Source organism: Acipenser ruthenus, chromosome 34 (genome assembly GCF_902713425.1).
Source record: "Acipenser ruthenus chromosome 34, fAciRut3.2 maternal haplotype, whole genome shotgun sequence".
Classification (NCBI taxonomy): domain Eukaryota; kingdom Metazoa; phylum Chordata; class Actinopteri; order Acipenseriformes; family Acipenseridae; genus Acipenser; species Acipenser ruthenus.
In genome coordinates this window covers 3,556,876-3,582,941 of record NC_081222.1, presented here as the reverse complement: position 1 = coordinate 3,582,941, position 26,066 = coordinate 3,556,876, and the positions used below count along the sequence as shown (strand labels likewise).

At 46.9% G+C, this 26,066-nt stretch overlaps 1 protein-coding gene across 3 annotated transcripts in view; it reads right to left on the bottom strand.

The window, feature by feature from the left end:
* Nucleotides 1-26,066, bottom strand: part of LOC117402016 (protein Wiz) — a 30,370-nt gene that overhangs the window by 3,335 nt on the left and 969 nt on the right. Inside the window, exons 2-13 of one of the 3 annotated variants that reach the window (XM_059007082.1) lie at nucleotides 21,689-22,055; nucleotides 21,137-21,233; nucleotides 17,973-20,584; nucleotides 16,727-17,056; nucleotides 8,097-8,261; nucleotides 7,304-7,795; nucleotides 6,786-7,130; nucleotides 4,448-5,005; nucleotides 3,408-4,013; nucleotides 2,617-2,834; nucleotides 1,505-1,787; nucleotides 468-633 (exon numbers count right to left, since the gene is read on the bottom strand). In XM_059007082.1, coding sequence (XP_058863065.1) covers nucleotides 468-633; nucleotides 1,505-1,787; nucleotides 2,617-2,834; nucleotides 3,408-4,013; nucleotides 4,448-5,005; nucleotides 6,786-7,130; nucleotides 7,304-7,795; nucleotides 8,097-8,261; nucleotides 16,727-17,056; nucleotides 17,973-20,584; nucleotides 21,137-21,233; nucleotides 21,689-21,989 — 6,173 coding nt within the window. In that variant the 5' untranslated portion in view covers nucleotides 21,990-22,055. The remainder of the gene's footprint in view (nucleotides 1-467; nucleotides 634-1,504; nucleotides 1,788-2,616; nucleotides 2,835-3,407; nucleotides 4,014-4,447; nucleotides 5,006-6,785; nucleotides 7,131-7,303; nucleotides 7,796-8,096; nucleotides 8,262-16,726; nucleotides 17,057-17,972; nucleotides 20,585-21,136; nucleotides 21,234-21,688; nucleotides 22,056-26,066) is intronic. The other 2 variants (XM_059007083.1, XM_059007084.1) reach the window with 2 other exon arrangements.

Here is a 26,066-nt window from a genome sequence, read left to right as displayed (position 1 = left end):
AATAACTACTACTAAATAAAACACAAATAGTAAAATGAAATCCTAATTACAATCCTACTACAAAAATACTAACACTGCTAAATAAAATGCAGCGCAAGCCCTTTATAACGCTGCGGTCGGGAGCCGTAGTGCTCTGCCTTATAACGAGAACACTAGTGCTGCTGGACTGGCATTATGGGGCAAGCGGGAGCCACAACCAGGCTGCCTTATAACCTGCTCTGCTGTATAAAGGGCAGCCTTATAAAGAGGGAGCACTGCACTAAGACTATGTTCTGCAGTCGTGAGTGGAGCTACCTGCCCTAGGACTGTACCAGGTCTCCAGGGTTTAAAGACGTGTTTATTCTTCAAGTGTAACCTCTTTAGAGCACTGATAGAGATTTCTATATACACATGCAGCTGGTGTGGTTGCTGTACACAGTGTCTCGTCCTGCTCTGCGCAGGATTAAAGGGAGTGGCAGAGCACGTACCGGCACTTCAGGCAGTATGTATTGCCCAAGATCTTGACGAGGGGAGTGGCGGGGGGCTTTGGCACGAGGGAGGGGATGGTGCGGACTCGGGGGGCCGTGGGGCACCTCTCCAGGGCTTCGTCCCCCTCCAGGTGGGCCGGGTGCTTGAGGGGTCTCCTCTCGAACCCTGAGCACGCAACAAACAGACAAGCAGACAGGTTGATTTTGATAAACGTGCAGATTCCCCTACTGCAGTAAACTCAGCCGTCATCCAGAAACACAACACTCCCTAGAGCTGACTTCACAAACACTCAGACACTTCACACATTCACTGAGCCTAGAGACACACTTTCACGACAACGTTTGTTGTTCTTTTTAGTATTTCTAAAGTAAAGTAAACTAAGCTATTCCATTTAAAACTGCTGGGATAAACCACAGTTATATTTATTTATTTATTTCTTAGCCGACGCCCTTATCCAGGGCGACTTACAATTGTTACAAGATATCACATTATTTTTTACACACAGTTACCCATTTATACAGTTGGGTTTTTACTGGAGCAATCTTGGTAAAGTACCTTGCTCAAGGGTACAGCAGCAGTGTCCCCCACCTGGGATTGAACCCACAACCCTCCGGTCAAGAGTCCAGAGCCCTAACCACTACTCCACATAACACCATTTACTTTTCTTTCTACACAGCTGAAAATCTTTTGTCCAAAACGTCCTCAAATAAATTATTTTTGAATCATTTAAATCTGTTATCATATATATATATATATAATGTTCCCCTCTCTGTTTAAAACAGTTTTAAAATATGTACTCTTACTTTTTTAAAAATGTATTTAACATTAGTAGTTGTTTGTTACTTTTTTTTATACATATATATATAATTGACATTCTAATTACTGCAGCATACTTGTAATTGTATTTGAACAGAATAGCAGTGTGATTGAGATTGTAATTGTAATTGACATTGTAATTGTAATTGACATTGTAATTGTAATTAACACTGATTATAATTGTAATTGACATTGTAAGTGTGACCCTGGCAGTCTTTACCTCTGGGTGAGCGGATGTTGAGTTCGCTCCGAGCTCCCTGCTGCTGCTGATGAAGAAGCTGATGTTGGGTTGTCAGGTCGTGCAACACTGGTGATGTTGGGGAGCCCGGGACCCCCACTCCACCACACTCAGGCCCCCTCCCCATCTCCCAGTGCCCTCGCCCCAGCTCTCTGCTCACTCGCTTCCCCAGGGGGGTGCCAGGGGTCTGCCTGCCCACTGGGGAGCGCTGAACTGCAGACGGGGAGGAATCCAGCTCTGCCGAGGGGAGAGAGGCTGCCCGCATCTGCAACAGACGCGGAGAGACCATCGATTAGCACCTGCTTTTCACAAGCCAATGCCTTTTATTCATTTCAGGTGTCATACAATAATAATCATGTCGGTTCATGAAAATGTACGCACACTGTCTCCTGAAAGCAAGTTCCAAGCCACAAAGTGGCTTCATGTTCCCTCAGCTTTATGAATATCAGCGATGTCGTCTCTTGCAGTTTGAGCAAGAGGACAGCAAGACACAGCTCACTGCTTGAACTGTGCAAAATGATTAGTGTAATAGACAGCCCACACACGCAACGTGTTAACTTCTCATGAACCACAAAAAGCAAGACTACTAATGAACTATAAAAATATTAAAAAAGGACTGTATTTAACTTTAGAACGATGCCGTCCCATACACCATTTAAATCCAGACACAAGCGTTTCGACTAGAAGTCTTTTTCAATGTTTTCAAAACACACGCGTTTGTTGTTGAATTTATTAAATAGTGTCTTTTAGTATTTGTAAATTCAGCGCTAAGATGCAATTTTGACTAGAGCTGCACAAACCGATTATTCGGAGAAGCTACCCACAGGTGAGAGTCAATTGACTGGGCTAATTTGCCATTCCAAGCGAAATGAGTGAAGAAGCAGTGGCTTGGGTTTGTGTGGATCGCTGTTCTCCACAGAGTAAGAAAAGCAGCGATCAGCACAAACCCAAGCAGCTGTTTCTTCACTCATTTCACTTGGCATGGAAAATGTGTGCAGTCAACACCTGCGGAGAGCTTATCTGAATAACCGGTTCGTGCAGCACTAACCCTAATGCTGGGTGTGAAGCTGGGGGCGTCCCTCCTCGATCCTCACCTTCTTGGGGTAGGGCCCACCCCCCTGCATGTAGGTCCGGTGCACCTCAGCCACCTTGTGGGGTTTGCTGCGCATCCAGGCGCTCAGGGTCTCGATGGGGGAGCCGTTGACGCACCACTCCGTCACGCCGAACTGACGCAGGTGCGCGCGGGCGTGGCTGGCCAGAGCCTTGCGGTTCTCAAAGTAGAATCCACACAGCTCGCAGCTCGCATCTGGCACTGCAGACAACAGAACAACAAGCGGTTAAAACAGCAACGACAGGGTGTCCCTGATAAAGTTTACTTCTGTATGCTTTCCATACCTCTTTGGGCTTTACCGTGCTTTATTACACTTTGCTATGCTTTTACTGTGGGAAACTTATCAGGGATAGTTTACCATGGTTTGTTTGATACGCTTTACCATACCTCGCTGTGCTTTCCCGTGCTTTACAGGGGTGTCTGATTCTGTTTCGTTTCCTAAAATGTTTGGGGTTAAAATCAATTTCCAGGTTTTAACCATCTTGAGAATTTTTGTAACCAATCAAAACAGCCGTCATGACAAGCCCTCACAGGAATGGTAATAAGACTCCTATTGCAAAGTAGTTTCACCCATTCCAGGTTTTAATACAAGCTTGATTAGCCCCAGTGTATGGGTAACAAGCTCAGGTGGGTCTTACTAAACTCATAATAAAACTAGGAGTGGATCAAAATGCTGGGGCAGCACTTCTGGGTCAGATTTACAAAAAAAAAAAAAGTTCTTCCGCTGGCCAAAGTTTGCTTCGTTTCATTTCCTCCAGCTGCCTGTACACTTACGCATGTGTGCCGCGGCTGGCTTCTCTGGAGAGGACAGGGCTTTGGGTTTGAAGGACAGCTCTGTCTGAACGTAGCTCTTACTGCTGCTGCTGCCTCCTCCCTGCTGGCGCAGGGGCTCCCCACTGGCCCCCGGGGGGCTCCTGCCGTCCTGCAGGGGCCTCTTTGCGAGGGGAGACAGGAAGCCGCCCTGGGCCCTGCCGTTGATGGGGGAGAGGGACACCTCCCTGCTCGCCAGTGTGCTCCCCAGGCCGGGCTTCATCAACCGGGGAGGGCTGGACTGGAGCTGGGGCTTGTTGGAGGAGGAGGAGGAGGAGGAGGGGCTGGGCGAGCCGTAGGGTTTGTGCTGCTGGTGGCACCCCCCTCGCTCTTCCCAGGGAGGCCCCCTGTAGCCAGCCCCGGTCCCGGGCTCCTTCTTGATGATGAGGGGCTTCCCTTTCTTGTGCATGATCTCCCGGAGCGTGTCGATGGGGGAGCCGTTCACAGTCCACTCCGTGATGCCCATCTGACGCAGGTGGGAGCGGGAGTGGCTGGAGAGACCCTTGCGGTTCTCAAAGTATTCGCCGCAAAATTCACAGCGGATGTCGCGCACCGGCTCCCTGTCTGCCACTGCGGAAGGAGACACAGACAGACAGACAGACAGACAGACAGACAGACAGACAGACAGACATATCAGCAACAATGCTGGATTCTGTTTAACTACCTAGACTTTAGGGTTAAACATTTACGTACTGGGTGCAGGTTTCGCCACTTTCAGTTTAGTCGTTTCTGATCAGCTGAGCCGATGACAAGCAGCGATTGAGTGGGGCGGAGATATCCATAGTCAACAGCAGGAAGGTGTCTGGTATAGTATGAATGCCACGCGTTTTACTTGCTGTGAACTCGCTTAGCTTGGTATCTCAGCCCCTAGACACACTTGGTCAAAAGGGAATAATTAACTGAAAATCGTGAATTTAGAGAAACTGTTTTCTACGGTATCTTACCAGCCCCTGAAAAGGAAACGTTAAAAAAAGGAGCAAAGCTTACTCAGCAGATCCACTTACCCAGGTTGAGAGGCAGGATGCTGTCCGGGCCAGCCCAGCCACGGTGCCCCTGCAGGGAATCATTGTGGAACCCTCCCACTCCCCGCTCTCTGCCCAGCTCTAGGCACACCGGCTCTGGCTTCAGACTGGTCAGCATTTTCCTGGCTTGACCCAGACCGAAGGGAAGCTTCCTAAGCAGGCTGGGCGAGGGGGAGTGCGAGGGGGAGGAAGAGGGAGGGGTGGAGTGAGTGGGGGACCTGGGTGAAGGGGAAGGAGAGCCGGGTGCAGGGGTGCTGGGAGGTGGGGGCAGGCGAGGCCGGGGAGGGTGGGAGAGGTGGCGCTGGGGCTTGGGGAGCAGCTTGTGCCCCGCGGCCGGAGGGGTAGGGGGCTGGGGGGAGGGCAGGGCAGAGGGCAGCCCCTTGCGTTTGATGAGCTCGCGGAGGGTGTCGATGGGGGAGCCGTTCACAGTCCACTCCGTGATGCCCAGCTGTCGCAGGTGGGAGCGGGCGTGGCTGGACAGGCCCTTGCGGTTCTCAAAGTACTCGCCACAGAACTCACAGCCGATCTCCTTCAGAGTGTCTGATCAGGAGGGGAGGGGGACACAAGAGAAAGAAGATAGAGAAACAACAAGAACCCCAGTCTCAAGTTAAAGTCAAAACCAAGAGAACACAGGTTCCTTTTTTGCATCAGTTGCCGTGCCGAATGCATAAACAAACAACACTTTTTTTTGGTTTGGTATCTGAAACTAATACACTTTGAATCACAGAATAAGATATGCAACAGCAAAGGAAACTCCATGAAAGGCTTTTTGTACTGCTGTTGGAAATTCAGACTGGCTTAGCTTTAAATCGATGCTCTCTTGTTAAATCCTGCACAAGCCAATTGTGATTACACTGGGCAAAGAAGGAAATCTGTGAATTTGTGACTGAAATGCAGAGCACCCGTGAGTAAGGAGAGATACTGCCTTGTTACCACTGCCTGTCCCAGGTATAGCTGAGCTGGCCGGTCTGGGCGAGGTGTAGTTAAAGCTGGCTGTCAGCGTTCCAGTGGAATTGTCAGGTATAGCTGACTCAGGAAGTAGTAGTGCGTCAGTAAAGGTCACAGTGCGGCAGCAAAAGGTCACGTTGGATTGTGGGATTGACTGAATATATGCAAACAAGCAAAGATGGACCAAGTTGTAAAACTAGCTTATAACTCCTTACAAGAGTTCAGATAGGGTCATGGTTTCTACAGAACACAGATAGGAACCCATATATGCCCTATTCAAAAATTGCCTTGACCTTTGACCTCTCCTTAAGGTCAAATGTACAGAAAGTGATGTCTACAACTGAGTGAATGGCAACCAATCAAAATGCTTACATTTCACAAGAACTCCTTGGAAGCTGTAAAGTTGGTTGCAGCTTCTAGTTGTAATTGTAATGACACCATGCGATTGATCAACTCTTATGTGACCTGTGATTACTGCTTGGCTACTAAGAATAAACAGAGTAAGCATGTTAATGTGTGTAGTTGTTTATGTTACTTTTTGGTATCTTTGTAATTATAATTGTATTGACTGCAGCGTAAATCGTAACTAATTGTAATTGAACAACATAGCATTGTAGGGGTAATTGCAATTTTAGCAAACAAGGCTGCTGGGATTGTAACGGACCGCAGGTCTGGATACAGATGTAAAAATGTTTCTGCAAATGGATTCATTCCATTCATTTTTAGTTTAACCCTTTGCGGTCCTATGTCGGACCTGGACCAACATTGCAATTATTCCTATCCGGTCCAATGTCGGACCCTGTCCGACATCATCAAAAACGGGTTTTTAGTCGTTTTTTCTCCGGAGAAAGCCGAGAAAACCATTCAATGGCCGAGTGGGAGCGACAGGAGCCGAGACAAGCCGAAAAAAAAACAAAAGGGCGTATCTCATGAATAGTCATACTTGCCCCTGACATCAGATAGGGGCGGCCATAAGGAAACAAGCTGGCTGTTACTGAATCAGTGCACAGAGAATATCACGGACATTTGCAGAACTTTTTTGAGATGTTATAGTAATAAAATAATGACTTGGATCGCATTATTGAGGCGTTTGGTGATAAAACGAGTGATCAGGAGATGATTGATCGGTATGTACGACTAGTATTATTATTATTATTTATTTCTTAGCATATGTGAAAGCTATAGGGTGGGGCGGGGCTGGAGATGCCTAGTGAGTGCTTTGTTGATATGCAGGGCCTTTTAAACCTGTTTGACTGTGGAAAAAAAATACTTTTAAACAGCGCGTCTAAAATTAACTGCGCGTGTGAAAATAAATTGGACCTGACGCGCACTTAATAAATGGACTGCAAAGGGTTAAAAGAAAGAGGCCTACTGTGTGCAATGGGGCTCAGCTGTCCAGACGGCAGCCGGAACATCTGCAGGGCCCTCTTTGGCTTCTTGGCCGGGGGAGGCAGGGTGGAGCCCCGGGGGGGGCCGGGGCGCTTGAGGGCCGGCGGGGGGGAGGCGTCGAGGGGCTGCAGGGAGGACAGGCGCTTCTTGAAGTCGTCCCTCTTGATGAGCTCGTGCAGGTAGTCGATGGGGGAGCCTTTGGTCTCGGCGTCCACCACTCCGAAGTGCCGCAGGTGTGCGCGGGCGTGGCTGGACAGCCCCTTGCGGGTCTCGAACCAGGCGCCGCACAGCTGGCACACGATGTCTTTGTTTGCATCCAAATCCACAGCTGCAGAGGGAGAAAAAACACAGGCAGCACTTATTAGAAAAGTAGAATTTAAAGGGTGTACAAAATTCAATAATCCTCTCACACAGCAGCACAGACAGAGAAACAACACAGAGAGGCGGAGAGACACAGCAGAGACATACAGTTACAGAGACACACGGACAGACACAACTTACTGAGGTTGAGAGGGGCGTCGTCCTCCTGGGGTGCCCAGAACGGTTTGGGTGTCGTGGCTCCGGGGGTCCCTGCTGCTGCCGGTTTGACCCCCTTCTCCTGCTCCCCGCCCCCGAGAGGCGAGGCGCTGGGCAGGAGGGACGACACGGGAGCCTTCTTCAGCACAGGGGAGGGCGAGGGGGCCATCGCCTTGGGAGAGAAGGCTGCTGGGGATCCCAATTTGGCTAGCTTGGGCTCCTGCGCACCCTTGGTCGCTGTGGCCCCCGTGGCCCCTGCTGAGGTTGCTTGTTTCTTGGCTGCGCTGCTCTGTGGGGGTGGCAGGGGCTCCAGCTTGCCTCTCTGCTTCATGAGCTCGTAGAGCAGGTCTATGGGAGCCCCGCTGCTCTCGGATTCAGCCACACCCAGGTGGCGCAGGTGTGAGCGGGCGTGGCTCGACAGCCCCTTGCGGGTCTCGAAGGGGACGCTGCACACCGCACAGGTCAGGAGGTTGGAGGCTGAGGGGGGAGAAAACGTGTGGTGTTCTTGATTTGATTTAAAAACTCCTCCATTACTAATCGAAGACTTGATAAATACAAAAAGAAACTCAACCCACGAAGCACCAAATACATTTTTCTTTGAAAAAAAAAAATCAGAACACAAGCTGTATTTCTGTGATTTGATGCATTACATTTCAAGTTCTGCGGTTTGCAAAATTAGAGTAAGTTATCATAACAACATAGTTGCGGACTGATATCAAATCTATCTACACGAAGGGCTGAACAGCCTCTTCGAGTTCTTACAACTTTACATTCTCACGTTTGATATCCTGTGGATCTTCTCGGCCCCCCGGGGCCTCTGCGGGGGGCTTGGGGCCCACTCTGGCTGCACTGCCGCTGGGTTCCCCCTGGGAGACGGTCTCGCTGCGCACACCTGTCTCCGGGGATGGAACCTCCACAGCAGACATGTCGTCTTCCTCCCCACCTGGGCAGAGACACAGACAAGACACAGGTCAGCTTAGACAGGAGAGAACATGGAGCCTGCAGGGCTGATAATAAAAGGGAAGTCGTTTTTCTTCATATTCAATTGCTATCCATAGTCAACTCCAACGCTGCTCACAAGTGCACTAAAACAAGTACTGTATTACATGAGAAACATTACACAAGGTGTTCCATGAATCAGGTATCCACAGCAGTATCACAAGCCGATTAGGTGTTCTCTGTTAGACTGGGCAGCCACACCCAGGTGACCACCTGCAACCACAGCAATCTCATTTCATTCCTCTTTGCTTATTTCACACGTGAAATATTAACAATTCTACCTGTATTTATTGCCGAGAGCTACTGCCCTAGTCCATATTTATTTCAGGGATGGAAATAAGACTCCTGTTGCATAGCAGTTTCACCCATTCCAGGTTTTACTAAGAGCTTGATTAGCCACAGTGTGTCAGTAAGAAGCCCGTGTGTCTTATTCTTTGTATTTGGACGTGTTCATAGCCATGGAGCTCATGGGCACGTGTGCGGAGAAGCTGAAGAAACGAATCCAGGGCCCCATTCCAGAGAGGATTCTGGGCAAGATGACCGTGGTGGTGAGTCCTTCCTTCTCCCTTATACAGTAATCCATCTGCCATGATCAAGCTCTTCAGCAACACTCGTTTATTATTGAACAGAGATTTGTTCAGAGATTGTAGATCCCACCGCAGCGAATGCACGCACCCACACTGCAGACGGCTACTCTGTCACAAGCATTAATACCCTGTATCTTTCTAAACAAGGGATTTAGGGGAGCTCTCTAATAAAAGCTGAATCTCAAAATAATAATTGTGTGACTATAGTAATTGTTACAGCTGTGTATAATGGTATTTAAAACAGGATTCATTCATCTACCTTTTTTACATATCCGCCCTTACTCTGGTCCCAGCGCAGTCGGATACTCTACTGTACCTCGTTTCCACACACCACTCAACCCTGCTGGCCCTGATACTGCGTTTCCATGTTCATTTAGCCAATCCGACCGGATTTTTTTTCTGACCCTTTCCCAAAGCGGGTCAATGCAGAACGGGCCGAAGTACTTCGCAGCACTGCCCAATCAAGTGACATGTGGGCGTAAACATTGCCGGGGTGAGCAGGCTTCTCTGTGCTTTAATAAAGATTTTGTCTGTAACAAAAAGCTACAAAGAATTGTGAGGATTGTCGATAGCAAAGCAACAGCATCTGCCCTTTTCGGGTTTCGAAACAAATGAATGTGACCTTTGCTGCAAGGCTTGCTGGGAAAGAACCGCCAACATCCGTCTCAAACTCGCACTGCATGGAAACAGAGTCTTTTCACTGGGGGGGGCAGGAGGAAAGCAGGAGAACCCGGATCAGCTCGGACTCATGGAAACAAGGTATTATTGAACACGAAGTAAAACCAGGAATGTCTCCAACCGCTACGTAACGGGTCTTATTTCCCATCCCAGGAATTTCTTGCATCAAGATTCACTTCCAAATCCGGTGCAGATTGTATGGACCTGGCTTTAACGGGTGCCCAGTATTCACCTGCAATTAGAGGAGGCTATCCTTTACATGCACTTCAAAGCTGCAGCAGTTTTAATTGAGAGTGGGTGGAAGCCTCTTAATTAAACCCTTGAAATGCGGAGAAATGATCCGGCAAGCAGGAGTGAATTGATCAGATCACTGTGCTTCAGCTCTTTTCTTTAACAAATGTGCCTCAGTACCTCTAAATGGTTCCCTGCAGGGGGTACAAAGGTTAACACAAAAAAATCCCACTAGGGGACTGCTGCTAAAGATATTAATAAACAACACAACACTGTGTAATAGAGAGCTTCACAATGCACAGGTTAAATTACATCGTTACTAACTGTTTAAAAAGTAGCTGATCCAAATTCTGACTCCTAACTGTATTGTTTTCACAAACTGGCTCAGCGTTAGCTGGCCTGTTCTGGCACAGTTTAATTTCATGTTGTCTAATCTTGTCCTGCGAGAAAATGACTCCTTATCAGAATGTATTATTGTTGCCATTCATTTTACAGTGCAGCTCCCAGCACTAAGCCATGAGAAAGACGTACTGTATCACTGGTTAATGACGGGCAAACAGAGGGAGGGATGCTGTTAGACTGAGCTCAATATGACCGCGCTTCCAGGAATTTTCAATCACACGTGTGCACTGGCAGGGTCACTGTGGCTTTTCCGTCTGTGAGCACCACGTTAACTCAAAAACGTTTAAAAAGAAGAGCTGTAAACGTTTAAGAAGGAAGAGCTGTAACTGGGCAGTGAAGTGTTCTAGGATTTACCTAACGTTCAGGTAAGCAATGGCTGCACAACAATTCATCTCCCACAATAATAAGAATATGAACTTACAGTTGTCAAGTACTGCAGAAAGGACGAGATTAGACAGTTAAATTGAATTGTGAGACGGGCTTAAAATTGCAATACTTAAAATGCAACGGTGCAATACCCATTCTGACTCCTTCCATGTCTTCAGTTTATATATATTGCTAATTTATAGAGACATTTCAATGACTGTTGCTCTTTTGTAATTGTGTTACCCCCCCTAAAACACCAACGCTAAAAATGAACACACAACAGGTAGAAAATTATTAGTTTTGCTCAAATTCTTACACCAATAAATAAATAAAAAACACAAACTCAAACTCCAGCCATGATTAAATCTGCAACCCGTTTGCCTGAAAATCTATCTTTAACTTTCCCTTCACTGACATCGCTTATTTGTGCTGTTGTTCACTAAGGCTGTATCTAAGCCTCTAATCTAATCTATGTATTAGTCAGTGGTGTGTGACTGAGTTTAGTAAAAAGAAATACCCTGAATATTTATTTTCTGCCAAATTACCCTTTGTACTTTTTCATTATAAAAGTTTGTTGTTTTTAAATTGGATTTTTTATACCATTTCATTTTTATAATGGAAAAGTGACCTATATTTTATTTTTATAACAATTAGTAACGTGCGAATCACTTAAAAAGCATTGATTTGTGTTTGTTTGAATTAATTTCATCACTATAACAGGCTGTCTGTATTTATTTGTTGTTGTTTTATGAATGAGTATGAAATCGCCTTGGTGCCCTTGGGTTGGATTTGTTTTGCCTTTCTGCCCCCTAGAACTGCCTTGGTGCCCCTGAGTCTCCAAGCCCAACGAAGGCAACACTGCCTTGCCCTTCATGACCTCGACTTCATGCCCTGCCACTGCATAGCAGTGTGATCCATTCCTGGTTTCACTTTGAGTTTAATAAGACACACCTGAGCTTGGTAGACTCACACACAGTGGGGCTAATCAAGTTGGTATTAAAACAAGGAATGCATGAAGCTGCTATGCATTAGGAGTCTTCTTGCCATCCCTGTTGGTTATGTCAATAACTTTTCCAAGTTTGGTGGAGACACTAGCAGGATCAACATACAGATAACGCAGGATTTTGTTTAGATCTTTAAAATAGAGCCTTAAGTTAAATGACAACAAGACCATTAACCATCATCTAATAGGCGCACCTACTTAAAACGTCAAAGCACCGAAAAATTTTAATCTCCCTGCTGCAGCCTTGAAAAAAAGACTAACGGCAATCCAGATGTAAATGTTGAACTGCAATTGAAAAATAAAAGAAGGTTTTTTGTTGTCCGCTCATTTTTGCACGTTTGTGCCATTCAGTAAAATGGTTTGAGTCACGACAATCTAAAAACGAAACTGATTTCAACACAAACCAGATTCAACGCGGCTGTCAAAAAAAACTGGCAGTTTAAAACCTAATAACACAAACAATATAGTCAAGCTGTTATCATACATTCCACACATACCCTCTCTCCAGCTAGAAAAACACAACACAGCATTCCGACCGAGCAAAACATTTTAAAAATGTACCCCGGCATTGCTAAACATCTGGCAGCTTCCCGTGAACCATCTGGACACTGGCACGGAGCATCAGGGAAACTTTTCAGCGGTTTGGAAAACTTCTCAACTGATTTAATCATGATAAGGACTAACTGAGAATGGACCGCCGCACAGCAAAAACGACCCATTCACCAGCACGCACGCTGAAAATAAACTCTCCAACAATAACCAGTCTCATAATATTTAATAAAATTAAAATGTGACGGCGGCGCCTCGTACTAGCTAGGGTTTCAACTTTCATTAAAAAAAAAACTCACGATTTCTTCAACTGTTTATTATATACCAAAAAAAAAAAAAAATAGAAAATCGTCTGCTTTTATCATTCCATTAAAGACAAGTAATAAACTGTTAATAACGTTTGTGATCCATTGTAATTGTTGTTAGATTAATAATGCAAGAGATTCGTGCCCTGCGCGTTGGGCCCGTCACGAAAGCACAAGTGTAAATAAACACCGATTCATCTTCGGTTCAAAAAGCCGAGCAGAGAGGTCGGATCCCCGTCGCGTTTAAATTTGTAGCACAATTAGTGTTTTATTTATTTTCCCCACGATCGAAGTTGCTAAACCAGTACAGATCTCAAGTAAGAAAGTGTAACTAGCACCACAACAACAGGTCACCGCAGACGGAACAGTTCCCAGAGCACGAATCAAAAAAAAAAATCTAAAAATTAATTTAATAAATAATATTAAATAAAGCTCATCACCCAGACAGCTGCTCCCCTTTGTTTGCTTCCCCCCCCCCCTGCTCGAGATTTTATCCCCGACCCCCGCTTCCTCACCGTAAGCAGACTGAGAGATCTCCTTCGCTGTAAAAATCAGAGAGTCGCTCCCTGCTTTTGTTACAGTCTGCGGGGAGCTGGAGGCGGCCATTTTGCTCCATCCACATGCATTGGGGTGACCAGGCATGACCAATCGAACGAGCGCGACATGGAAACCGCGATCCCAGACCGAACAGCAGAGCGCAGAGCGCAGAGAGAGACGGAGGGATGTACAGATTCCAATCGGATACAATTATTCCAATAAGAAGGCATGCCGTCTAACGAGCAGGGATCCTAGGAATCCGTTTGCTGCAGTCGGAGGATTTTTAGTTTTACATTTGCAAAAAACATGCAAGGGTTTTTTTTTTTGGTTGTTTATAACCAATACACTTATATTAATCTTCAACACATGCAATTTTAGCATTTTATTTGAATTAAGGAATAACTCAGATTTTCTTTATTTTTCTTTTTTTTTAACGGAGAATTTCTCTTTTTTTTGGGAGGGGGGTCACAAATCTAATGTCAAATTCTATGAAGGAGATATGCTCACTCGCTTTCTCAATATGAATATCAATATGAATTTAGCGCTCGGCTTGTTTTAAGCTAATTTTAACTACAGTGCAGGATACGTGTACATTTATGTATTGCAATATATAAATAACTACATTTATCAATAACTAAACGAATAATAATAATAATAATAATAATAATAATAATAATAATAATAATAATAACCCAAAATTCAAACTACAACGCCATTGTCCTCAGGCTACTTAGTAAAATGTTTTGGAGCATTTTTACCTGTTATTTTAATTTTCTCTTTAACTATATTGTTATGATAACTTACTCTGATTTTTGTTAACTGCAAAAGTTAAGTCGAAAAGTAATTCTGCAAATACAGCCTTTCGGATGCTTGTATGACGCCTCAATATAAAGTTAGAGACAGAAGCCTAAAATGATCAATTTATTGGTGTTGTCCTGCCCACAGTGATGATAAAGCTCCATTTTCATAATCTCACTAAATCTATTTAAATACTGAACGCCTCTTACAACGGTGGTGTTTAGAAACTAAGTGACTTTTCTACACAGTAAAAGCCACTGTGCTGTGCTTGGTGTAACATTGTTTTTTTTGTTTTTGTTTTTTCCCCCTCAAAAGCACAGATCAAATAAATTTGGCCAGACACTTGTGCTGTCATTAAAATACAATGTTACATTTGAGGGCTGGAAATAAGACTCCCACTGCAGAGCAGTTGGAGCCCTTCTGTCAGGTGAGAAACTCACACACACATTTAGGCTAATTCATCTATCACGTGAGGGCTTGAAGTTATGGGTGAATTACCTAGAAAAAAGGAAAACAAACTCCATTTACAATTCCAAATCTATATGTAAAGTTTGATTACAGACGTATTTTCAATAAAATGCTCACTACTTTTAAACGTATAATACTTTACATTGTACTTGTATTGTAACTTTAATAAAAGTTGACAGAATGCATTTGGCTTGGACTCCTCATAATAAGAATTACTGATAAAACCATTTCTTTTGCTGGTCCTTTGAAATTTGTATTAGTGAGAGCTGACTGTGTACATATAGGGCAGGGTGCTGTAATGCCTCGTTTCCACTGCCAGTCAGGTACAGCTGAGCTGGCCAGTCTGGGAGAGGTGTAGCTGGAGGCTGTTTCCACTGATGCTCAGCTACACCTCAGACAGCACAGCTTCGTATCTCATACCCAACAGCGTCAAACTGTGCTGTGCGGAAGCACGTCATCGAAAGGCGCGTGCTAAAGAGGCAAACGGTTTTGAATAATGGAGGCTGTCAGCGAAGGCTGTGCTGAACACAAACCCGACAAAGTTATTGCTTCGTGGGACGCAGAAGAAATTCCAGCTTCTCCTCAACATGTGGGTGGAAAACCACATTGAAGAGGAGCTGTCAGGCACAGTTAGAAATCTGAAAGGGTTTGACAAAACCACATTGAAGAGCAGCTGACAGTTAGAAATCTGAAAGGGTTTGACAAAATCACATTGAAGAGCAGCTGTCAAGCACAGTTAGAAATCTGAAAGGGTTTGACAAAATCACATTGAAGAGCAGCTGTCAAGCACAGTTAGAAATCTGAAAGGGTTTGACAAAATCACATTGAAGAGCAGCTGTCAAGCACAGTTAGAAATCTGAAAGGGTTTGACAAAATCACATTGAAGAGCAGCTGACAGTTAGAAATCTGAAAGGGTTTGACAAAATCACATTGAAGAGCAGCTGTCAGGCACAGTTAGAAATCTGAAAGGGTTTGACAAAATCACATTGAAGAGCAGCTGTCAAGCACAGTTAGAAATCTGAAAGGGTTTGACAAAATCACATTGAAGAGCAGCTGACAGTTAGAAATCTGAAAGGGTTTGACAAAATCACATTGAAGAGCAGCTGACAGTTAGAAATCTGAAAGGGTTTGACAAAATCACTGGAACTCTGCGGCAGCAAAGGATCGATTGCACTGCTATTCAATGTTGAGATTTAAAAAAAAAATGTAAAAATGAATACAAGATTAAAGATAATAACACTATGACCTTTTACTGCAGCACCACTGCTTCCTGGGTCAGCTCTACCTGACAATTCCACTGGATCTTTAACTATCCCTCTCCCAGACTGGCCAGCTCAGCTATACCTGGGGACAGGCAGTGCAAACAAGGCATAAGATACAAGCAGATTTTCACCCACTCAAGGTCAGTAAGCCCACTCATGGGACGGTTATCAGCTTGTATTGTACAGCATCCCAAACAATATTCTATGTCGTGTGTTAAAACCGATTATAAATGTTATACGAGAAAACCAACAATCACTGTTATCAGTGACTCCGTTACAGGGGCTTGGGACACCAGTGAAAATGTCAGTGCCCCGGATCAGAGCAAAATAAACATCCAGTGGGCTTTTAACCCTATACGGTACAAAGGACATATGCGTCCCACAAATAAAAATGATGCAAACTTTCTCATCTTTGCAATGAGGTGCACAAAACAAATGTACTGACAGGTTGGATCCGGTCATCCAATGGTCAGTTTCCTCCTTGTGATACCCGAGTCGCTCTCAAATGTATTTTAAGAAGAAACCGTTTGAACAACAAGCGCTCAGTTCCTTGTGGGCCTGAAGGGGTTAAAACACTCAGTGTTAGTTGCCTTGTACTCAACTGTAAACTGGGGGAAGGACAGCTTGTTTTGAAATCGACTCGTTGATGAATGGGTTTATTGAATACCTGCCGAAACAGCGAGTACAAGTCACAGCACAGCCCTGTCTAACAGCAGTTCCCGAGGACAATCTTTGTTTTGGGGAATTATAATAATCTAATGCTTCGTGTGTAGGGGGCCTCTTATCAGGACAGAAATAACAACCCAGCTTGAGTAGCCAGCCCTGCTTCACTTCCCTCTCAATCAAGTGTAACTGTAACATTACATTTTAGGATGCAATGTCTAGGAGTAACAGCAGTGTCGTCACTCCTGTTCATCAGATCAGTCGCCCCACCAATGGTGTTGTTCAGACCTGGAGATTATGTTTAAACACGGCGAGGGGAAGGTCAGCATGCAGCTACCGACACCAACAATAAGACACGAAACCAACAAGCAGAGGAGAGCTTGAAGCATATACGGGAGCTGCTATAAATCAAGGTCAGCACATTAGGTCTGGAAACAAAAATGCTGTCCCTCTGTAAGAATCCTACACCTTTTTGTTCACAAATTCACCCCTGCTTATAACAGTGAGACACAACATATTAACTGATAAAACCAGAAGTTATAAGAGAAGCTTGTGCCTACCCTCACTGAAGAGTGATCCAGGCTCCTCTCTCCACGGGGAGGTGAAGGGGGAGCGAGGGGGGCTGCCCCCCGACCCCGGCCCCTCCTCTGCTGGCTCCTGCTCTTGGGGAGAATGGGGAGGGGCTGCGTCCCGGGGGAAGGCCAGGTCGGGGCGGCTGGAGAACAGGTTGCGCAGGATGTTGATGGGAGACACCGTCACCTCCCAGTTGGTGATCCCGAAGTCTCGCAGGTGCGCCCGTGCGTGGCTGGAGAGGCCGGCCCGCGTGTCAAAGCCAGCGCTGCAGAACTCACAGCGCATCAGGCTGAACGTGTCCGGGTCAAAGTTCGCAACTGCAGAGACAAAAATAAAAAAAAAGGACCAGGAAGATGCAGATTTTGCCTACAAGTGACTGAATTAGATATTTACTTAAATATGGACGTTATTTCACGAAGTATAGATCATGTGTGCAGACTGTCTCTTATTATTATAAGGATTCCTGATATACACACTACACATGACATATTGCAGAGATGGAAATAAGAGTCCTAATGCATAGCAGTTTCCCTTATTCCAGATTTTACTACGAGCTTGATTAGACTTGTTAAACTCAGTACATGAGTAAATTTAAATAACTATTTCCTTTTGAATTAAATTCAGCAAATGACACGCTTCTACAAGCTAGCAATTCATCTAATGTGTAACACCCAGGAAGGTCCTATAGCTTCTTATACAGCACTCCCTTAATATTTCTCCATTAGATAGCTCACAGGTTGGGTTATTTCACTGTGAGGCAACCTTGACAGTAAATTGCAGAAGTCTTTATTTTTACCCTGTATGAGGGCCCTTCACTAATTCAGTTTGCAATACTTCAGATTTCTTTATATGTAAGTCAGATGCAAGTCAGATAGTAGTGCTGCGTGACCCGATTATTAGATGATTCGGACTGAGCTCTCCACAGAAATAAGGTGCGGACAGTGAGGGTCATTGAGCTAATTTCCCATTCAAAGTGAAACAGCTGCTTGGATTTGCAATGGTTGCTGCTTTTCATCGACTCTGCAGAGAACAGCGATCCATGCATATCCAAGCAGCTGTTTCTCCAGCTGTTTCGCCTGCAGTGGTAAATTATTAACCTGATCAACACTAGCCATCCTCCTCTGATTGTCAGCACCTGATTTCTGCGGAAAGGTCGAGTAATCAGATAATTGGTTCGTGCAGCTCCATCAGACAGCGCAGCCGAGAGGCAGCACCGCAGCGGTGCTGGCTCACCTTTTTTCTTCTTCTTCTGGTAGGAGAACTTCTGCTCGATGGCGTTGACCTCCTCGGGGGAGATGAAGTGGCGCACGTTGTAGCTGACCCCCACCCTGTTGAGGTGGCCCCTGACGTGGTTCGCCAGCCCGATGCCGTTGTGGAAGCGGTCAGGGCAGTAGGGGCACTTCCTCTCCACGCTCCTCAGCGCCCCCGGCTCCGAGCCAGCTCCCTCCTCCTGGAAATCGTCCAGGAAGCAGTCGTCACCGGGGTGGCAGGAGAGGAGGTGCTCCAGGAGCGGGGGGGAGGAGGAGGAGGAGTGCATCCTACTCCTCACCGCTCTCTCCCACTCTAGCCGCCGGGCCTCCATCACACTCTTTGGCCCAGGCTTGCGGAGGGGGAACGGCTGGGGGATCCTGGGCAAGAGGTTGAGAGTTTCCAGTACGACCATGGGTACCATCCTCCTCAGCTGGTCCTGCTGGCCCAGGCTCTCCCCGGCGCTTCGCAGCTCCTCCCTGAACTCCCACTTGAGCTCCAGAGCTCTCTGAGGCACCTCCAGCTGCTCTGGGAACCAGATATCCACATGGTCCTCAAACTCGGAGCCGGAGGAGGCCTCGTCACCCCCCATCTCCTGGGTCTCCCGGTTCTCCAGGCCACTGTCAGGCCAGCTGAGGCCGCTTGGGCTTCCCATCCCTGGGTGGGCCGGCATGGCATGGCTCCTGCGGTTCCCGATGCTTTTGAAGGCAACCTCTTTCCTCTTGGGTAGAGGCTGGTGGGAATCTGGGCCTTGCTGGACACTGGGGCGGTACGGGCCACCTTTGAGAGCTGTGGGGACCCCCAAACTCCTCTGGCCAAATGGGCCACCAAGGATCGGAGTCTGGGTACGGAAGGGGGAATCTCGCACAACTACTGCCCTGGTTTTCAGTCCCGAGGACGGCCCGAATCGGACACCATCGAACGAAGGGATGGAAGGGGTCTTGGTGGGTGAGGGGTAAGGTTTGGCCAAGCTGTAGGAGTCCTTGCTGGTCCCCGGCAGACTCTCCTCACTCTCGTCCGGCTGGTCCATTCCCCAGGGGAGCCGATGGGAGTGGGTGTACTTCATGTGCTCTCTCAGGATGCTCTCGTTGGGGGCCGGGAAGCTGCAGATTTGGCAGGCGTAGCGCTCTTTCAAAGGGAGGTGAGGGATGGCGGAGGAGGGGTTGACTGGCCGGTACAAGCCCAGGGGTGATGGCTGGTAGCCCCTGTCCCTCGCCTGCTCGTTTCTCTCCTTGATGTGCATCTTGGCGTGCTCCACGAACACTTTAGAGGAGTTGGTCCCGAAACGGCACTTCGGGCAGTGCAGCCTGGGCTCGCTCCCCTCGTCCGGGAATTCGTTCAACTTCTGGATCTCCTCCATAATCTTTTCCCGGGATTCCTGATGTCGACGGCGGTGCTGCCCCAGCGAGCCGCGATCCTCAAACTCCCACCCGCATTCGGGGCAACAGAACTCCCCTGCCCCTGCTCCTGCCCCTCCTCCTTCACTACCAGCCCCCTCCTTTGCCGCTCCCCCCTCCCTCCCTTGCTGTGCTCTGCAGTGCTGGAGCATGTGCTCCTGCAAGTGCACCTGCTTTTTGAAATAGATGCTACATTCCACGCAAGTGAAGACCGACTGCTCAGCCTCATCCGAAAGTGCTTCCTCTTCGATTTCTTCACCGCCGTCTTCGTCATCGTCTTCATCCTCCTCTCTGCCTCTCAGCTCCTCCGCAGAGATGCTGTAGCCGTAGCGCCCCCCTCCCACCTCGAAGCCGGACCCCGCGGAACGGGAGGCAGCAGATGCCGTCCCCTTGCTGATCGGATCCCTGGAGTCCCAGTTTGGGGTCCTGCTTTCCCCCTTGAGGGAGCTCTTCTCCGGAGAGGGACGAGATGGCTTGTTTGTGACAATCGCTCCTAATTCTTCTTCCTCCTGCTCCTCCTCTTCCTCATCTTCTTCTTCTTCTTCTCTTTCAGTTCCTCCAGCAGTGCCAGCTCGCATGCTGGGGACCTGCTTTCGTGTTTCAGGAAAGGTGCTGGGTGGCCAGGAGAGCGAAGGAGGGCTTCCTCGGTCCGACCGGGGAAAAGAGTAAACGTCTTCTTCTTCTTCCCCAGTCTCCAACCAGGGCTCCGATGTCGCCTCTGAGGAGCCACTGCAGGGAGACGCCCTGCCCCACCTCTCCTTTCCCAAGTGCTCTTTCTCATCCTTTGGTTTAGCTGTTTCTGGGAAGACCATTTTAACTGGACTGGCCCAGACTTCCTCTTCTGGTTCTCCTTCTCCTTCTTCATTCGTGCGGCCCTGGGAAGACGTTGCGTCGTTTATTTTTGTGCTCTTTGGGTCATCGGTAGCGGCCGCCTTCACATCTCGCGATGTTTCTGATTCCGGATCGGGTTCCTCGAGTCTCGTGGCGGAGCGTAGTGTGCCGCTGCTTAAGTGCTTAGACGTGACTGGTGTGGTTCTGCTCGAGCCCTCCTCCTCCTGTTCACCAGACGGGGAGGGTGAAGTGCTGTTTGATCGGGGGTGCTGCTCCGAGCCCCCGCGGAGCCCTTTAGTGCCGGGGCTGTTTGATAAAGTGGTAAGCAAGTGCTCGTGCTCAGGTGCTGTGCTGCCCTCGCTGTCGGGCCTGCAAGAGAAAAAGCAAGAGGCAAATCCACATTGATTTTCTGTTGAGTGATTTTCTATTGATGAAAACAGGAGAGTGGGATATTTGGGAAACTGATCCCGGAGGTAGCACCCAGTAATGGAAATAATTACAAAATAGTCAGTGTGCGATATTAGCTACATGATCTGGGCTTTACAGTTTGTGGCTGGCTATGATGCACAAGATAACCACTATGCAAAAGAGTGGCATTATAGAGGGGGTCAGAATCCGTAACAGGACTGCATCACACAACACCGCCTGCTACACTTATTAGAACTTGTTTGAGCTATTAGCTTGGTGTATGTTTCAGCAATTGGATCATCACCGCGACCACACGCCCCCTATTTCAACCACAGGGGTCAGGAGCCTAGCTCACTGGGCATCTCAGCCCATTGAATTAAACTATTCAACCGAAGAGCAAGCTCTGTAGTCGAGAGGCAAGTGCGTGTTTATGTGTCGATGTCAGTGTTAACAACTGCCAGGATCCGTTACACTGCGCCAGTACCAAAATATAGCATCTGCCCTTCTCTTTACCTGATTGGCTTCTGCCAGACATCTAGAACCTTGTGGTGCGGTTCTGGACTGTGGGAAGCAAGCCCGTGCGGGTTCGAAAAGTGCTGCAGTTCTTCCTCTGAAAAAGAAAAACAAAACAAAAAAACTAAAAGGAGGACAAAAAGTTACTCCAGAGTTATTCAAATTGACACGTTGTTCATTAATACAGCAACCGGACAATGCTCTCCTCTTTCTATGGAAATGACACTAATTAAACGACACCTGTATCGATGAAACGCTTCACGTGGGTGCTCAAGCTTTGCTCCCCAAACGAGAACTCTTGCAGTAGATTTCACACAGAGGTAAATAACTAAACCACTTGAACACTCTCTAGTATAACAGTGATACTGGCATTGCTGTGGCCTGTTCCTCTAATAATGAAACTCCCTCGTTCCAGTAATCACTTGGGAGTTCCATTACTGCTGTCATTATTACCTTGTAACTCGCCACAGCGATGGCATTTTATCTCTGAAATGAAGTTCAACATAAAAGAAAATAATAACAATACAGAACTGCCCTTTCAAGCCAACGCACCCTCTAAAGTCTCCTTCTCCGAGTCGGAGTCCCACGCCTGTGCTGAGGGGAAGGCAGAGGGCTGAGTTCTCCTCTGAGGACCCAGCTCCGCTCTGGGCTCCCCAGCTGTGCCGCTACCTGGTCTGTCCTCGGCCTCCTGTGGCCCCTGCCAGTTGGCGTCTCTTCTGGCTGGGGTGCTGCTGAAGGGCCCGGCCTTCCCCCCTGGCCCGTCCTCTCCCGGGGAGTGGTGGCTGGCCCCCCCTGTAGTGGGAGGACCTCCCCTCTGTGCTGCGGGGCCTGGCTCAGGGACTCCCTTCTCCATAGCTCCGTGATCTTCGCTGTCCTCGAACCCAGACCCTCGTCTACATAGTCTGGGCTGAGATCGGTGCTGCAAAAGAGAGGAAAGACGTTAGAAGCTATTAGTTCGATACTGTATGTATCCAGTACTTTAAAACCCATAGGTCCTGTTACTTTTAAATACAGAAAAGTCTCTGTAGCAGTCATGTTGATCCTTTTGAGCATCAGATCGCTGTCAGAAACACGGTTATTAATAATAATAACAATAATTCAATTAAATAAATAAATCAAAGGGGCTCCCGAGTGGCGCATCCAGTAAAGGCTCTCCACATGGAGTGCAGGATGCGCCCTATAGTCTGGACGTCGCCGGTTCGAGTCCAGGCTATTCCTTTACCGACCGAGGACGGGAGCTCCCAGGGGGCCGCGCTCAATTGGCCGAGCGTCGCCCGGGGGGAGGAGGGCTAGGTCAGCCAGGGTGTCCTCAGCTCACTGCACGCCAGCGTCCCCTGTGGTCTGACCGGGCTCCTGCGGGCTTGCCTGTAAACTGCCCGAGAGCTGTGTTGTCCTCCAACGCTGTAGCTCTGAGGTGTCTGCATGTGAGTCTGCAGAGTGTAAAGAAACGGGCGGCTGACGGCACACGCTTCGGAGGACAGCGTGTGTTCGTCTTCGCCCCTCCCAAGTCAGCGCGGGGGAGGTAGCGGTGGGCTGAGCCTAAAAATAATTGGACATTATTAAATTGAGACATTATAATAAATAAATAAATCAAGACTAAACAAATTGTCGATACAATATAACGCTAATCGGATTATTATTATTATAATTTTTTTTTTTTTACTGTTTGTGTGAACTCTATGGGGAGGAGGAGTTGTTCTGACAAGACATAAAAAAATCATGCTTGCATTATAAAGTATAGCATGGATAGAACACTTAACATGGCCCAATTATACATGCACAGTGCACAGTGTATGCAGACAGTGAAGGGGATAATATTACAGAAAGAAAAGCACAGACAAAGTTTTAGACTGGAGTTCTGCACTGTTGTCTTTGTGTGATATATTAACAGAGCATGCATGCACAGGCTAATACTGCACACACAAGTCCTTCCAAGAAGAGCGATGAAGATGGGGGCACGTTTAGTGATCTAACTCAGCGCTTCTCAAACTGGTGCCCCACTACATACAGATGCATATGCTTCCAGGTGTTGGGTGGCTACCTCTAATCAAGCTCAGAGTGTATTTCTCGCTCACTCTTTGCTGTCAGGCCTGCAAGAGAGATCCACGCTGTCAGTGCTGTTACAAGTGTAGCTGCTGCTGTAGGTTCTGTCATTGTGAGTGTGAGATCCACGCTGTCAGTGCTGTTACAGGTGTAGCTGCTGCTGTAGGTTCTGTCATTGACATTGTGAGTGTGAGATCCACGCTGTCAGTGCTGTTACAAGTGCAGCTGCTGCTGTAGGTTCTGTCATTGACATTGTGAGTGTGAGATCCACGCTGTCAGTGCTGTTACAAGTGTAGCTGCTGCTGTAGGTTCTGTCATTGTGAGTGTGAGATCCACGCTGTCAGTGCTGTTACAAGTGTAGCTGCTGCTGTAGGTTCTGTCATTGACATTGTGAGTGTGAGATCCACGCTGTCAGTGCTGTTACAATTGTAGCTGCTGCTGTAGGTTCTGTCATTGTGAGTGTGAGATCCACGCTGTCAGTGCTGTTACAAGTGTAGCTGCTGCTGTAGGTTCTGTCATTGACATTGTGAGTGTGAGATCCACGCTGTCAGTGCTGTTACAGGTGTAGCTGCTGCTGTAGGTTCTGTCATTGACATTGTGAGTGTGAGATCCACGCTGTCAGTGCTGTTACAAGTGTAGCTGCTGCTGTAGGTTCTGTCATTGACATTGTGAGTGTGAGATCCACGCTGTCAGTGCTGTTACAGGTGTAGCTGCTGCTGTAGGTTCTGTCATTGACGTTGTGAGTGTGAGATCCACGCTGTCAGTGCTGTTACAGGTGTAGCTGCTGCTGTAGGTTCTGTCATTGACATTGTGAGTGTGTGATCCACGCTGTCAGTGCTGTTACAAGTGTAGCTGCTGCTGTAGGTTCTGTCATTGACATTGTGAGTGTGAGATCCACGCTGTCAGTGCTGTTACAAGTGCAGCTGCTGCTGTAGGTTCTGTCATTGTGAGTGTGAGATCCACGCTGTCAGTGCTGTTACAGGTGTAGCTGCTGCTGTAGGTTCTGTCATTGACATTGTGAGTGTGAGATCCACGCTGTCAGTGCTGTTACAGGTGTAGCTGCTGCTGTAGGTTCTGTCATTGACGTTGTGAGTGTGAGATCCACGCTGTCAGTGCTGTTACAGGTGTAGCTGCTGCTGTAGGTTCTGTCATTGACATTGTGAGTGTGTGATCCACGCTGTCAGTGCTGTTACAAGTGTAGCTGCTGCTGTAGGTTCTGTCATTGACATTGTGAGTGTGAGATCCACGCTGTCAGTGCTGTTACAAGTGCAGCTGCTGCTGTAGGTTCTGTCATTGTGAGTGTGAGATCCACGCTGTCAGTGCTGTTACAGGTGTAGCTGCTGCTGTAGGTTCTGTCATTGACATTGTGAGTGTGTGATCCACGCTGTCAGTGCTGTTACAAGTGTAGCTGCTGCTGTAGGTTCTGTCATTGACATTGTGAGTGTGAGATCCACGCTGTCAGTGCTGTTACAAGTGCAGCTGCTGCTGTAGGTTCTGTCATTGTGAGTGTGAGATCCACGCTGTCAGTGCTGTTACAGGTGTAGCTGCTGCTGTAGGTTCTGTCATTGACATTGTGAGTGTGTGATCCACGCTGTCAGTGCTGTTACAGGTGTAGCTGCTGCTGTAGGTTCCAATGGAGATGTAAATTCTAATCTTCTTTAAAAGGTATCCTGACACCTATAAACACTACCGTTGTGTTTTTGGTTACTGTATTTTTTATTTCACACCAGTGTCAACGTTATTACACGTTTATAATAGTCACTGTCAATTAAAAAGAGGCGATGCAGGTGAACAGGATTTGACAACGCAGACTCACTTGGCAGGGGTCCTCCCTCAGGGCTGTCATCCTGCACAGAATTTCTGTTTTGTTTTCACTAGTATCTACAGCTCGGCCAAAAGTTTAGCAGCAACTAGAATTTTTGGATTGAAAAAAAAAACTATATGTACATAATTTAGATCTTTTATTTAACACCATGTAATCAAAGAAACTACAAAATGATATCGCAAAAAGTCTACCGGAAGCCATAATAGAAGTACAGTACTCCATGTTAGATTTTGTCACATTTTTCTGTTTTTGTCGGTTTTTCATTAAATATATGTAGGGCTTGTCAGTTTTTATTTTCCAAATCTTTACCTCCCTTTAAATGTTAATTAGTCGTTGTTAAGATTCCTCTTCGTCCTAATCAAGAGAACGCTGCTAATTAAAGACTGGGTTTAAGATCATTTTGTTGTTTGTTACAAATCAAGGCAATGTTAAATGATGGACTTGCTATCAGTGGACACTCTGTATTGGGCATTTCAGGCTGAAAAGAAAATCTGTCAGGACAACTCAGTTAATCCAATGAAAATAACACAAGCACACTGCAAGAATGAAATCCAATTAGGAGCAGCGATGAGCAATTCATGTAATTTGTCACGTCTGTTTGAAATAAATATTAAGCGAAATCAGGCTCCGTCAAGATATAAACCTAAAAACAAGTGAGATTGTTTTGTAATTAACAACTTTTTCTGAGTTTAATTAGGAAACCGAATCGGCTCAAAATAAGTTTAAAGGGACATCATGTGATCAAAAACTAAACTCAAAAACTACAACGCGTTATGTAATTCAATATGATTTTTTCCCTACATTTTTTGGTATTACTATTTCGTATATAACCAGCGTGGTGAGATTTTGAATAACACACGCACTGTACACCCACACAAGTCATTACTCGCAGCACAGTGTTATGCGGTTTATTTACTACGGTAATACATGTCAATTCAGGTCAGTGGCTCCTTAGATAAAGAAACACGACCATAGACAGTACGCGGAGGCAACACCGTTACCTATGAACCAGGATTTTTAAAACCTTTTGATAAAGCAAGTACAAAATAAACACGTGCGTGC